General features: G+C 34.3%; 1 protein-coding gene across 1 annotated transcript; it reads left to right on the top strand.

Moving 5' to 3' along the window:
- LOC306843570 (kinesin-like protein KIF3C) lies at window positions 1-13,757 on the top strand (the record flags this gene model as incomplete). Its single annotated transcript, XM_079375098.1, has 8 exons — window positions 1-1,428; window positions 7,680-7,781; window positions 7,905-8,027; window positions 9,599-9,717; window positions 9,839-9,955; window positions 10,975-11,083; window positions 11,292-11,458; window positions 13,643-13,757. The coding sequence occupies 8 exons, from the start codon at window positions 1-3 to the stop codon at window positions 13,755-13,757; spliced, it is 2,280 nt and encodes a 759-aa protein (XP_079231224.1).
- Window positions 13,758-15,668: the final 1,911 nt, after the last annotated feature.

The following is a 15,668-nucleotide window of genomic DNA, read 5'->3' as shown; positions in this document are numbered from 1 at the left end:
ATGTCTATGAAAGCAAAAAACGGCGAGGCGGTGAAGGTGGTGGTTCGGTGTCGCCCGCTCAACCGTAAGGAGGACTCGATGGGGTATGAGAATGTCGTGCAGATGGATGTGAAACTGGGCCAGGTGGCCCTGCGGAATCCCAAGGCGGGTCTGGGAGAGCTGCTCAAGACCTTCACTTTCGACGCGGTTTACGACGCGTGTTCCAAACAGAGCGACATGTACGACGAGACGGTGCGGCCGCTCATCGACTCGGTTCTGCGCGGCTTCAACGGCACCATCTTCGCGTACGGCCAAACGGGAACCGGGAAGACATACACCATGCAAGGCCAGTGGCTTGACGCCGAGCGCCGCGGCATCATCCCAAACTCGTTTGAGCACATCTTTACGCACATCTCGCGCTCTCAGAATCAGCAGTATCTGGTCCGGGCCTCTTATTTGGAGATCTACCAGGAGGAGATCCGAGACCTGCTCACCAAAGACCACAGCAAGAAGCTGGAGCTGAAGGAGAGTGCTGACTCAGGGGTCTACATCAAAGATCTGTCCTCCTTCGTCACCAAGAACGTGAAGGAGATCGAGCACGTGATGAACGTGGGGAACCAGACCAGATCGGTGGGTTCTACTAATATGAACGAGCACAGCTCGAGGTCTCATGCTATCTTTATCATCACGGTGGAGTGCAGCCAGCTTGGGCCGGATGGACAGAACCATATTCGCGTTGGCAAACTCAACTTGGTGGATCTGGCGGGCAGCGAGCGACAAACCAAGACTGGCGTCCAAGGAGAACGTCTGAAGGAGGCCACCAAGATCAACCTGTCCCTCTCCGCTCTGGGAAACGTAATCTCTGCGTTGGTGGATGGGCGAAGTTCTCACGTTCCCTACCGTGACTCTAAACTCACGCGGTTGCTGCAGGACTCATTGGGCGGGAACGCCAAGACCATCATGGTGGCCACGTTGGGACCGGCCTCCTACAATTACGAGGAGACCCTGACCACCTTGCGTTATGCCAACCGCGCCAAGAACATCAAGAACAAGCCTCGCATCAATGAAGACCCCAAAGACGCTCTCCTGAGGGAGTTCCAGGAGGAGATCGCCCGGTTGAAAGCGCAGCTGGATAAACGTGGAATGCTCACCAAGAGGAAGAGGAGGAGCAGGAGACTGAGGAAGATCGGAGATGGTGGCGAGGTTGAAGAGGGAGAGGAGGATGATGTTGAAGATGAGGAGGAGGAGGAGGAGGAAAGCGTGGAGAAGGAGGCACAGGAGTACATGAAGGAGCAGCAGGAGAAGCTGCAGAGAGAGAAGGAGGCCATCAGAGACGATCATTCTCTGGTGGCGGAGGAGAAACAGAGACTCCTGGAGGAGAAAGAGAGGATGATGAGGCATCTGAAGAAGGAGCAGGAGGCCACAGAACTCCTCACAGCCAAGTTTAAGGTGACTAAGATTGTGTGTGTTGTGTTTATGGTTGTATCGGGTTCCATTGATGTGTGTGTGTGTAGAATGAATTTAAATTGAATGAAATTTGAAACTTTAAATGACTGAAAGAACTATGAAAACATTCATTATATACAGTTTTTCGTAAATATAAATTATATAAATAATAAATATTTCAATTAAAAACAGACATAGATAGATAGATAGATAGATAGATAGATAGATAGATAGATAGATAGATAGATAGATAGATAGATAGATAGAGAGACGGAATGATAGATAGACAGAATAAAAAAAAAAAAAAAACTTAAAATGCACAAAACACAAAATCGTAGAAAATACGCAGTATGGAAAAGACAATAATGAAGATTTCATGCAGTGGAAATGTGGGCTGTTTGAAATGTCACTTTTGTGAGGTCCATTGTGTTTTAGTTATTCCATCTTCCATGGCCATCGGTTAGAATCAGGCCAGCAGACGCGTCTGTCCCAGTCAGAGTTGTGATGCTTATCGATCAAAAGCAAAAGCAAATCAAAAGAGGTCGACAAACGCTCTGTGTGTCAGAGCAGAGCACAGCTCAGGATTCATGTGAGTTTCCATGTGTTTGATCTCTGCTGTCACATCACAGCGTAACCATGACGACAGAGCCAATCCCTCCACTGCACAGTTCAACACAAGCGACTGTTGATCTTCTGAGGATGACAGTACTATGCGTAATCCTTTCATATCTAAACAAGACAGTAGCTGCTTTATTCAGAACAGTTTGCTTTTTTATTCCCATTGATGCCATCAGGTTATAGAGAAGTGTGTTCGGGGTACAGACCTTCAGCTGTGTGTGCGAGAGCGAATAGACTCAATCACAGACAGCTGATGGTGGATGACATCCCGCTGTGGTCAGCCAATCACGTGCTCGGTCATCATTAAGCCAATCAAAAGACAGTAAGCGGGCAGAGATTCTTTACACTGTCTGGAGAAAAAGCATTGATTACAGTTAACGTGCTAACACTAGTAAGGGTCTGATTCCTATCATCAGTGTCTGTGTGTCAGTTATTATCATTAAAACTAAATACAAAAAATATATATTTTTAAATAATATATACACTATTTTTAAACTATAATGCATAAACTATTCTAATAAAACTATTTTATATTGTATTTTTTAAATAAACATAACTTATTCATTTCATCTGGTTTCCAAGGCAACATTTTAAATGTTCATTTAGTTTAATTTTAAGTACAAAAATAACTGAAACTAAATAAACTAAAACTTAAAGCTATACGGCTAAGAAACAGACAACAAAATGACAAGAAATATTTAAAACAATTAAAATTAAAACATAAAATATAAAATATGATAATAAAAATTATATAATGATACTAAAAAAAATTATAGAAATAATAATAACAATTATAAAACTTAATAAAAAATAAAAAGCTGTATAGACATTTAAAAAAGCAAAAACTATAAAAATGACATCAACAACTAAATTACTAAAACTTTAACTAAAATTGAAATATAAAATATAAAAATATGATTGACAATAAAAAAAAAAGTAAACTTAAAAGCTGTATAAACATAAAAAAATATAAAAATGACAAAAACAATGAAATTACTAAACCTTTAAAATGAAAACAAAAACAGAAAAAAAAACATTAAAAAACTATAATAGCACATTAATTATAAAATAAGCCTGTGTGTTCTCTGTAATAGTCATGTGATGTGGTAAGGCATGACATCATGTCTTGAGTATATGTGACAGCAGAGCAGGCTGCAGTAGCTCTTCGTTCTCATATGAGAGGCGTTTGCTGAGGTTCTGGCCAGATGCAGGATGAGAGAGGGGCTTCAGATTTATAAATAACTCTAATTATTGGTGGGTCATTTCCTGACAGGTGATGATTCATCACAACCTCATCCTGTTCCCTGCGCTGTGAGCCAATCACATCACTCGATCTCAAACAATAACAGCAGCAAAGGAAATACATCACTGCTCGTCTGATTACAAACACAACGGCTGTGTTCACAATCACATACTACTCACTGTATATTTGCGTATGGACAGTGTATGTGCTGCACACATAGTATGAGTAGTATGGTGTCGTTCCAAACTTAGCTCGTGACTCAGTTTTTGTCCCAGATTGGTTGTGCTGCTGCAGTGAATTGAATGTTTAATTGTGAATCCCCGGCGCTCATGAGCCTGTTTTACCTGTGGAACAGACTAAACCACTTCACACACACGTTTAGCCTTTAATGTCTGTTTACACAACTCTCTTCTAGTTTAATTATAGTGTCATTTAAAGAAAGGACATGGGGGCGAGACAGACAGACAGGAAGAGACATAATTATATAGTGTCTTTTGGATTTGTTTGTGTGTGTGTGACTGTGTTTGGAGTATAATACTGTACTTTTGTATACTAGTATAATCATACTGTTTTTATACTGCCAATCACATAGAATGTAAGTGTTGCTGTTGTTAACAAAACTATTAAAAATCATTTTCATTAGTCAAAATAAACCTGAAATGAAGTTTAATATAAATACTGGATGGAAAACTTAAGCTAAACTGTTGCTTTGGCAGCTAACTGAAATAAATGATCTAAAGTACTAAAACTACTAAAACTAAAAAGTGGAAATAAAAATTAAATATGTATACTAATAAAAATGACAAAAACACGTAACAAAATTACTAGAACTTATATTAAAACGAATGTTAAAAACTCAAAATATTAATAAATGCTATAACATTATATACATACTGATCCATTAATATTGCATATTTGTATAATGCAATTTATAGATAATTTGAAGAATACTAAAATTACTCAAATAAACAGCTAAACAGAAATATATTAAAAATAAAAAAATGACAAAAGCACATAAGATTACTAAAAGGTATATTGAAATTAATATTAAAATGAAAATTGAAAATATAAAAATAAAGACTAATTCAAAATAATAATAAATACTACAACATTATATAAATAATACTGAAATAACACTGATTTATATGTATTTTTGTATGCATGGAATCCCCAGATGATGGATTAAAAATGCAAAACGACTGAACGCCACTTGCTGAATTAAACATTCAACATAATTGTTTCACAGTATATTGTTATATAATGAATGCTAGTATTCAGTTCCAAACATAGCCTGTGCGTGCTGACAGTAAACTCAGTCATTGGCCTTCTCCCAGCATGCTTTGCTGAAATATTGATGTGTCAGCATCTATGTGCCGGTGGGCAGAGCTTCTGTTTGGCGCTTCTGGCCAATAAATTCCTCAGCAGTGTGAATAGATAATGAGCCAGACTGGTCCTGAGCTCTGTTGCCATGGTGACGGGAGTGTGGGGGGTCTGGATGGAAAGGTCTCTGTTAAACGAGAGAATCTTCACTGCTGAGTGTGTGTGTGTGTGTGTGTGTGTGTGTGTGTGTGTGTGTGTGTGTGATGACGGAGCATCCTGCTGACACTTCCCCGGAGGCCCGCGTCTATTTTAAACCATCTCTCTGTTTCTCTATCTATTCTGTATCTTTTTTCCATCACTACTGTAACAGTATACTGTATATACAAGTCAAAATATTACTCAAGCCTCAAGACATGAGGGTGTAATGGGTTTAGCACTCTTTTATTTACATTTAACATTTATATATATATATTTTAAAATATTTTTATATTTTATACTCATTTTATAATTTGATATAAATTGTTTATGTACTAACATTACTACTTTGATACTAACAAAAATAAATTCAAATTAAATAGACATAAATAATAATAATAAGAAATAAATAAACTAAAAAATTACTAAGACTAAAATCTAAAATGAAAATGAAAAATATAAAAATGCAAAATATTAAAGACTTCTTTTTAAGACCTGGGTGTGTAAAGGGTTTTAAAAGGGTTTTATTTAAATTAGTTTTATTGTGAATTAAATGTATTATATTTTAATTGTTGTGGTTCTAACATTATTAAATTAGAAACTAAAAAGTAAATCAAAGTTAAATAGAAATATTTAAAATAAATGTAAAATATGATAAAAGCACATAAAATGAGCAAAACTAAAATAAAAAAAATTAAAACAAAAATATATAAAAAGCTAATTCAAAATATGAATTACTTCTGTCTGAGTGTCTACAGGGTTTAGCATCATATTTTATTTAGCACCACATTTCTTAAAATTTTATTTTTTTTGTGAATTAAATGTATCATCATTTAATTGTACTGACATTAAACTAAAAATTAATTAGAAATGTTTAGAAAAATTTTAAAAAGACAAAACACAAATAACGAAAAGTCTAAAATTAAAATTATAAAATATGGAAAAAAACTCATTCAAAATAGGAATTACTAACATTTTATTATATTATATTTTATTATATAATATAATTTATTTATATTTATTTTTGTGTTGGAAAGAAAAAAATTGCAGTAGGCCATGTAAAACTGCTTCAGGACCAGTTAGGTGCATTGGGCCAAATATTACACCTAATTAATATTCATAACCATGATGATAAGATTATAATATATGTGTGTGTATTATATGTATTATAGTTTAATTGCTTGGGTTTTTTCTATTTTAATTGTTTCTGTTGGTAACACTGCAAGGTAAAAATTGCATTAGTCTAAGTTAAACTGCTTTAAGACCAGTTATGTCACCTAATTAATATTCATGACCATGCTGATAAGGTTTATAATTGTCTCCGCCCCTCTGCTTGGCTGTACATTAACCCCGAGAAGGTTTTGGTTCCATGCATGGGACAAAAAGCCCATTCTGTCCATCTTTCCATGTCTCTGTATTTTCTCTCCTCCCTTTCCCTCCGTTCCAGTCCCGTGATCACAGGAGAGAAGAGGGATGTGTGCTGTGGAGTCTGATGGGTCCTGACAGGGTGTTTGGGATGTTATGAGCCAGTCTGACCATGCGGGTCAGCTGTAGTTCTGGGTTCAGGCTTTGTTCTTGTTTCTGTTGTGGCTCTTTGACAATAATCTTTGTGTGTTGCTAAAGCCGCGAGCTGCTGCCGTCCACAAAGAGAGCTCTGTGTGTCGAGTGGGGGAGGAGATTCACAGAGCTGGTTTCCATCATGCCTTCCAAAAGCTCGTTCACACTCACAGCCATTTGTAGCAAGAAAGAAACCACAAGTCGTCTGTTTTCAAAGAGAGTTGGTGATTTCAGGCCATTTGAGTGACAGCAATCGTTTGTGATGCAACAAATAATTTAGCAGGTTTCTATTTGTGCAGTATCACACCGGAAAACGACAATCAAATCTCATTGGTCCAAAGTTCCACTGCACTTAAACATATTTTTAGATATTGTATAATACTACTGTTTAATTTGGGGTCAGTAAGAGTTTGTTCTTCAAATAAATGAGTATTTTAATTATATTTATTAATTGTTGAATCTAGAAAAGTGAAATATAAATATTTTTTTAAAAGCAAAAACTAAAAAAAATGGCAAAAGGACATAAACATGAAAATTGAATAATTAAAAAAAAAATGAAAATTTGTGTTATTTTAATTTATATAATATATAAATGTATAACTGAAGTTTTTGAATTTAGTTTTTTAATATATATTCGTAAATTACATGTATTATAACTGTTCTGGCACCAAAACGCAAAAGAAAAAAAGAAAAAAGCACATAACAGAATGACTAAAACTTAAAATGATTAAAAAAAATTAACAAGCTGATTCAAAATATTAATAACTTCCATTTGAGACCTGAGTGTCTAAAGGTTTTAGCACCATTTTATTTCATTTTCAGTCATTTTTTACTGAATTAAATTGTACCATATTTGAACTGGATTGGTACCAAAATTACAAAAAAAAAATAATTTAAATATTTAATATAGAAATATTTAAAAAATAAATAAATAAATATAAAACACCTAACAGAATGACTAAAACTAAAATGAAAAAAAAAAACTAAAAATATGAATGACTTCTGTTTGGGTACTTAGTATCTGCTGAAGGGTTTTGCACTTTTTTTATTTTTCTGTGAATTGCATTTATTATATTTGAATTGTTTTGGTATCAATATTAGTAGCGCTGAAAAAAGTTCAAAATAAATATTTAAATAAAAAAAAACTAAAAAAATGACGAAAGCACATAAAATGATTGAAACTTTTGAACGGTAGAATATATAAAAAGAAAAAAAAAAGTCTGTATTCATCATAATTAGCTTTATATGAAAGCAGCTGAAGTGATTTGATATATCCTAATGAGTGTGACCTCCACATGTGATCCGCTGCTGATGTTGACAGGCGATGGAGAGCAAGCTGCTGGTTGGTGGGAAGAACATTATTGATCACACTAATGAGCAACAGAAGATGCTTGAACAGAAAAGACACGAGATTGCAGAACAGGTAACACACTCTGTTTTAATGTTTGCAATTACTGGTCACACAAAAAACAACACACTCCACCTTCAGCATCCTGTGCTCGTGTACAACACATAACTGAGTGTGTGCATCTGTGTGTGTCTGCAGACACGCAGAGAGAGAGAAATACAGCAGCAAATGTTCGCTCAGGATGAGGAGACACTAGAACTCAGAGAAACGTTCTCCTCACTGCAACAGGAAGTGGAAGCGAAGACCAAGAAACTCAAAAAGGTGAGATATGTGTATAGTTTTTCATTAATTTTGTCATTTTTACTTTCAATTATTTTAGTACATCAAGATAAACTAGATAAAAATAGGAAATGTTGCCCTGCAACTAGCTAAAATAAAATAAGTTTAAGAGTTAAGTGTACTGTGTGTGTGTGTGTGTGTGTGTGTGTGTGTGTTTCTTGAGCAGCAAATAATCATATTACAATGATTTCTGAAGGATCATGTGACAGACTGGAGTAATGATGCTGAAAATTCAGCTTTGATCACAGAAATAAATTATTTTACTTATAAACTTATTTTAAATAATAATATAACAATATTTTATATATTTTATCATTTAATATTTTAAGTAATAATATTCCTATAATAATTCTATTTTACTGTATTTTTAATCAAATAAATGCAGCCTTGGTGAGCATAAGAGACGTATTATAAAAATATTAAATCTGACCATTGTCAAACATCAGACTCCTTTGAATGAGCAACCACTGAACAGACTGACAACAAATATAAGTGTAACAGCTCTGAGGTCCCTAACTCCTGTTCCTCTTGCTCCCCCCTTAATTCTGGACCTTTGACCTCTGACCCCTGGATCACCCCTGACCCCACTCCCTGTGAAAATAAAACACCTTTTATCAGTACAAGAAGGTTAGTTTGTTCTACACTTGCTCGGTTGCTGAATGTCAGAGGCTACGAGGCTAATGCTAATCTTGGCCTTAAAGCGTTATGAAAAGCACAAACGCTTGCACAGCAACTAATTCTAGCCAACCTGCTTTAATCTTCATGGCTACCGCTGGCATGCTAACCACCAAAACCCTCCCCCTGAAGCTCTGATGACTTCAGAGATTCATTCTCAATAGCAGACAGGCCAAACAGAACTGAGCTCCACCGTTCCCACATTAATCTGCATGCCACTTCCTGTCAGAACACATCACTTCCTGTTGGGTTCTGAGCGTGGAATAACTGCTGTGATGTTCAGATGAAACACAGCCAGATGCCTGAAAGTTCTCTAGAGCCTTTAAATGCTCCTTCCTGACCTTCACCTTTAACCCCTGCTGACCTTTCACACTAACACTGACTGAGCATTGAGTGACTGCATGAGAGTGGTAATGATGATGATGATGGATGGGTGGGTGGATGGATGGGTGGATGAAGATGAAGGATGGATGGATGGATGATTATGAAAGATGGATAAATGAGTGATGATGATGAAGGATGGATGGATGGATAGATTGATAGATAGATGATTATGATGAAGGATGGATGGATGATTAAGGAAGGATGGATGGATGGATGGATGGATGATGATGGATGGGTGGATGGATGGATGGATAGATGAAGGATGGGTGGATGATGATGATGATGATGAAGGATGGATGGATGATGATGGAGGATGAAGATAAAGGATGGATGATTATGATGAAGGATAGATGGATAGATAAATGATGATAACTAAGAATGGATGGATGATGATGAAGGATGGACAGATGATAATTAAGATAATGGGTGGGTGGGTTTATGGATGATGATGATGATCACACATTCTTTCTCTCTTTCTCTGTTTGTGTGTGCAGCTGTATGCGAAGCTTCAGTCTCTTAAGGCTGACATTCAGGATGTGAATGATGAGCATGTGAGGAGCCGGCAGGAGCTGGAGCAGACACAGAATGAACTGACCAGAGAACTCAAATTCAAGTGAGACTGAGATCATTTACTTTATCTGTGCATGCTTTTACCATTGCTGACGTTTAAGAGCAATCACACAGCTGCATGAATGTCGGCAGTGTCCACAGCTAATGTGTCTGTGTCTCTGCAGATATCTGATTATAGAGAACTTTATACCTCCTGAAGAGAAGAATAAAATCATGAACAGACTTCAGTTTGATGCTGAGGAAGACCAGTGGAAGTTTCAGCCTCTCGTTCCAGCAGAGAAGTGAGTGAACCTCCATCCATACATGTGATGCATCAGACACTAATACTTTATATTTACTGCTCTCCACATTTTAGGATAATAGTAAAGTCATCAAAATGATTGAATAGCACAAATGGAAAAATGTTTTTAGTTTTGAATCAAAATTTTATTAGTGCTGGGCAACGATTAATCGCAATTAATCACATCCAAAACAAACGTTTTTGTGTACATTATAAATAATCACAGTACACAAACATATATATTATGTATATATAAATACACACACATTCATGTATATATATTTAAGAAAAATATATTTATATATTAAATATTTATATATAATATTAATTATTTGAATATAAATATATACATGTAAATATTTTCTAATTATATACTGTATCTGTGTGCCTTTATATATAAATAATAAATATACACAGAACACACACACACATATATTATGTACACAAAACTTTTATTTTGGATGTGGCAATTAATCGTTGCCCAGCACTAAAATTTATACATAGGCAGAATTTTTATAACCTTTCAAACAAAAGTTCTTCTGTTCCTTTAAAACATAAATACCATGGTACTTATCTGGTACTTCACAGAATACCATGGTATTATACCATAGTACACCATGATTATTTATCATAGGGTGTATTGATTACAGGGTTTATTATTGTTAACTAAAACCATAAAAAACATTTTCATTAATGCAAATAATATAAATGTTAACTGAAATGAAATATTTAAACTTATTTTATTTTTAGCTTGTTTTCATGGCAATATTTCTAATTTACATTTAGTCTAAGTATTAAAATAATTACAAGTAAAATAATGAAAAAAAGACATTTTAAAAACAAACAAAATTACTAAAACTGAAAATATAATAAAAATTAAAATCAGAAAATATAACAATAGTATCTGATTAAAAATAGTAACAAAAACTATAATATTATTTCTACGTGTTTTTCTGAGCAGAACAGAGCAGATACTGATAGTGAAGCTGATGTTCTGCTCTGTTTTCTGTGTTCACGCAGTAAATTCACGCAGATGAAGAGAAGACCCACCTCCGCTGTGGGATACAAGCGACCAATCAGCCAGTACGCCACGGTTGCCATAGCGATGGGAGCTCATTCCAGATACAGGGTACGTTTATGGAGAGAGAGATGGAAGTGTAGGAAGAAAAAGTGGAACGTGGCCAGAGGATGTTAAATCAGATAGTTCATGTTCTGGTCTGTGTGATTATGTACAATGCAAATATATGTTGAGAATGTTATTTATAAATAGTAATTAAGAAAATGATTTTTTGCAGTGTGCTGTGCTTGTGTCTTTTGTCCCTCATGTCCCTCCGTAGGCAGAGAATATAATGGTTCTGGAACTGGACATGACTCCCCCTGTCGTGTTTCAACTGGACCTCTCGAGGTCTGGATCAGAGGTGGAACTGTCCCGAGACGTTCTGTTGGACAACACCAGTTACAGAGAGAAATCAGCGGCCGGACGGGTCAGAAAATCTCAGTCATGGTTAGTAAAAGATTTAACAATCATTATATGTATACACACACACACACACACACACACACACACACATATATATATATATATATATATATATATACGTACATAAAGAATTATAACTTTTTTTTACATATTCAAATATAATTTTTATATACATTATATACTTGTATATAAAAAATATGATGTATATTATATTATGTATATAATCATTTTTTTAAATAAAAAAATATATATATTTATACTGTATATACAAATTGTATTTGAATATATAAAAATATAATTCTTTAAATAAATATAGTTAAATAATTTAATGTAATAATAATTTAATAATGATAATTAATAATATATATACAAAACAATATATAATATAATTAATAATAAATATTGTTTGTGTGTATATATATATATATATATATATATATATATATATATATATTAGGGCTGCCACTAACGACTATTTAAAAAAAAATGACTATTTTATTTGTGAGAATGACAACATATCCACACGTTCTAGTCTACTAATAATAAAATTATAATCGAAAAACACTTTTTAAAGGAGTATTTACCAGAAATATTATTTACCAGAATTTATTTAGGTGAAAAATGTAAATGTGCAGTATTTCTGAAAAAACACTTTTTTTATATATATAAAATCAATTAATTGGATATGCTTTTTATTATTAAAATTTAATGGAACAATTCAAATTTGTGGTAATAAAAATGGATTTAAGTGAACAATAGCTTTTAAAATGACTTAAAGTACATATATAATAGCAATGATGCAATAATAATTAGTTCAAATAAAGTATCAAAAGCAAGAAATCATATGATTTTATTGAACAAAACTGTTAAAATACATAATGTATTATAAACAATAGAGTTAATGTAGATTATGCATAACAACAAAGGCCTGCAGGAGGCGCCAGCTGCCTGATTATTGTTTTTTACACATTACTGTTTAATATTGACCAAACACCATTTAATTCAAACGTACACTTAATCTTTAATATTTGGCCATTTCTTTAAGACAGAAATGCTACAGCCGCTGTAATTAAATGAATATGTGGACATCAAACCGTGTAAACTCAGAGTGAGGCTTTGAGATTTATTTGGAAATCTCGATGTATTCTGTGTTAGTGTAGATTTATAAATGATTTACATTACAAATCTGATGAAATGGCGCACGTTGCGTTCCCAGATGAAGGTTATAATAAACCCAAACTCACAACAGCATGCAGAGATGAGTTTGAGTCGCTCCACATGTAAATGATAACAGTTTCTGTGGAGCTACGTGCTTAATCTACACGCATGGAAATATTAAAGCGCATATACTGTGTGAACTGCATCTCATATAATTATTGAATTAAATCATAGTGAATTCATAATTATGCTTATTTATGATTTTTAAATGGGTTTAATATATCATGCAGCTAAAAGACAAAGAGTAAATTAAAACAAGATTAAATATTGAATATTATATTTTTAAATTTAAATTTAAATTTACTTACACACACGCAAACATATAGTGTCTGCTGTATATAAAAATTATATTTTAATATATAAAAAATGATCATTCTTGAAATAATTAAATACAATTAAATATAGTTTAATAATAATAATAATAAAATAGGAAAATATATAAAAAACTTTATTAACATTATAATTATGTTAATAAATAAAATATTTAATTGTTTAAAAAATATTTATAATATTTAATATAAGTAAATATAACTTCATAAATTAATTTGGGTTTTTTCTTAAATGATTTGTGTGTATGATTAGATTAAATTGGGATTATAGTGTGATATGGTCCATACGGTAATCCAAGATTAACTCATAATCTCTATAACATAGTGCTCATGTACGTAGTTGAATCAGATTTCCAGTAGAATTGCAATTGAAATCTATTTCTTGACTCCTAACTTGATTGGACTGCCAAAATAAATACATTTTGACTAATTATTGTTTTAAAAAATAAAACAAAAACACTTTGATGTTGCTACTAGCTGCATTAAACATGCACTTAATAAGACCACAGTGTCACATAATTTCTATCATCATCATCATCTATTTATAACAATAGTAACACATTCAAACAATTATACTAAGTCATCTAGCTATTCTTTGCATACTACATCTACTCCAAAACTGCTGTCGGTTCCAAGATAATGACATTATATGTGTTTGCAGGTGTCAGTCTCAGCAAGTCATTTCCTCCTCAAGCTCCTCCCTCTCTCTGGCATCCTCAGGGTCACACAGCTTGCCACACCCACAGAACATCACCATGGCAACAGCCCTGGAATGAGACTTGGAATGACCATATTCCTGCCCTCGTAAGGGATAAACAATAGTCAATCAATCCTACATAGACCAAGGAAGACGGGGGAGATGAACCGTCTGTCATTATTAACCAAGACTGGAGCGATCAAACCTTCAAGCAGATGAAAACCTGCTCGCGATCTGATGAAGCAGGACAAACCGTGAACGTGGGACTAGACCCACCAACTCATCAGGACCAATGAAACGATCAATATTAGTAACGTGATTCACCCTTTCGCTCTCTCTTGCGCTCTGCTCCTCAGGACAGTGGAGACACTTTAATAACTGCCATCAACAGCACTGAATAACACCGCCTCACCTGACACCTGAGGCTCGTTAAGATAGTTATTTTCATTCATTTTGCTGCTTCCAAAACCGTTGGTCAACCTCAGTGTGTTTGTACTGACCTGCACGGGTCTGATCCAGGAGTAGAGCCACACGCACCTCGAATGATGGAAGCTAAACGGACGGGGCTTTCAAGACGAGAGCTGAGCAAGAGGGGCGTCTCTCTTTCTATCTGCATGTCTTACTGTATGTGTGTGTCTTTGTGATTCTGATCAGGGTTCTGGACGGGAGTCGGGCGGCTGATTGGCTGGAGGAAGGATCGATAGGGTTCCCATGGGCTCATGGAAAACCTGGAAATGTCAGGGAATGCCATTGGTTTTCCAGGCCTGAAAAAGTCATGGAAGTTAATAGAATGTTAGTTGTGGAGATGTAATTTATGCAGTTTTAAAATATAAATATACACATAATATAAATATAAACATTACAACAGAATTGAAAAAAAGTATTAAACAATGACAACAGCTGTCATAACACACATATATATATATATATATATATATATATATATATAAAACCATATATAGATATATAAAACCAAAGTTTGGGGTCATTAAGTTTGTTTTTCACAAGGCTGCATTTATTTGATCAAAAATACAGTAAAAGTGGTAGTATTTTGAAATATTACTACACTTTAAATTAACTGTTTTAAAGAACCATTTATTATTATTATCAACATTAAAAACAGTTGTGCTGCTTCATATTTTTGTGGAAACCATGATTTTTTTCAGGGTTCTTTAATGAATACAACGTCCAAAATGACAGCATTTATTTGATATAGAATTTTTTTAACTATGCATTTTTTAATGCATAATTTTTTTAATAATGCATCCTTGCTGAATGAAGTATTAATTTCTTTTTAAAAATCTTAGTGATCTTAAACGTGTTTTTATATATATATATATATATAGATTAAAAGGTGTGGGAACCCTGGCTCTAGAAGGACTTGTGCTCTAGAATAGTCTGTACAGAGAGATCAGAGCATGTACTATATGAGCTGGGCTTTGCTTAGACCTTTAAACCACTGCACTAACTTAAAGCAATGAGACAGAATAGACAAAAACATTCATACACACATATATGCCTTGCTTACTTGATTTCCTCAAAGCAGCAGCCATGTTATCCAGCCGGAAGCCCCTCTCCTGTAATTATGAACATTTGTGGAGTTTGGTTATGTACAGGAGATCAGCGTGTTCACGTGTGTCAGACCTGTGTGTTATTGGATCATGAGCTACTCTCACTGGATGGAATTAAAGGAGCAGTTCTCTGGCAAAAGTTGATTGTGTTTGGGAAAGTTTCTCTTTTCGCATGTAAAACTGCATCAGTGGGTCTGATTTCAAGGCCCATTCACAGGAAGAACAATAACTGTAAAGATAACATTAATGACTATATGTGACCCTGGACCACAAAACCAGTCTTAAGTCGCTGGAGTATATTTGTAGCAATAGCCAAAAATACATTGTATGGGTCAAAATGATTGATTTTTCTTTTATGCCAAAAATCATTATGATATTAAGTAGAGACCATGTTCCATGATGATATTTTGTAAATTTCC

This window comes from Barbus barbus, assembly GCF_936440315.1.
Source record: "Barbus barbus genome assembly, chromosome: 24".
NCBI classification, from domain to species: domain Eukaryota; kingdom Metazoa; phylum Chordata; class Actinopteri; order Cypriniformes; family Cyprinidae; genus Barbus; species Barbus barbus.
This window is presented reverse-complemented; position numbering and strand designations above follow the sequence as displayed.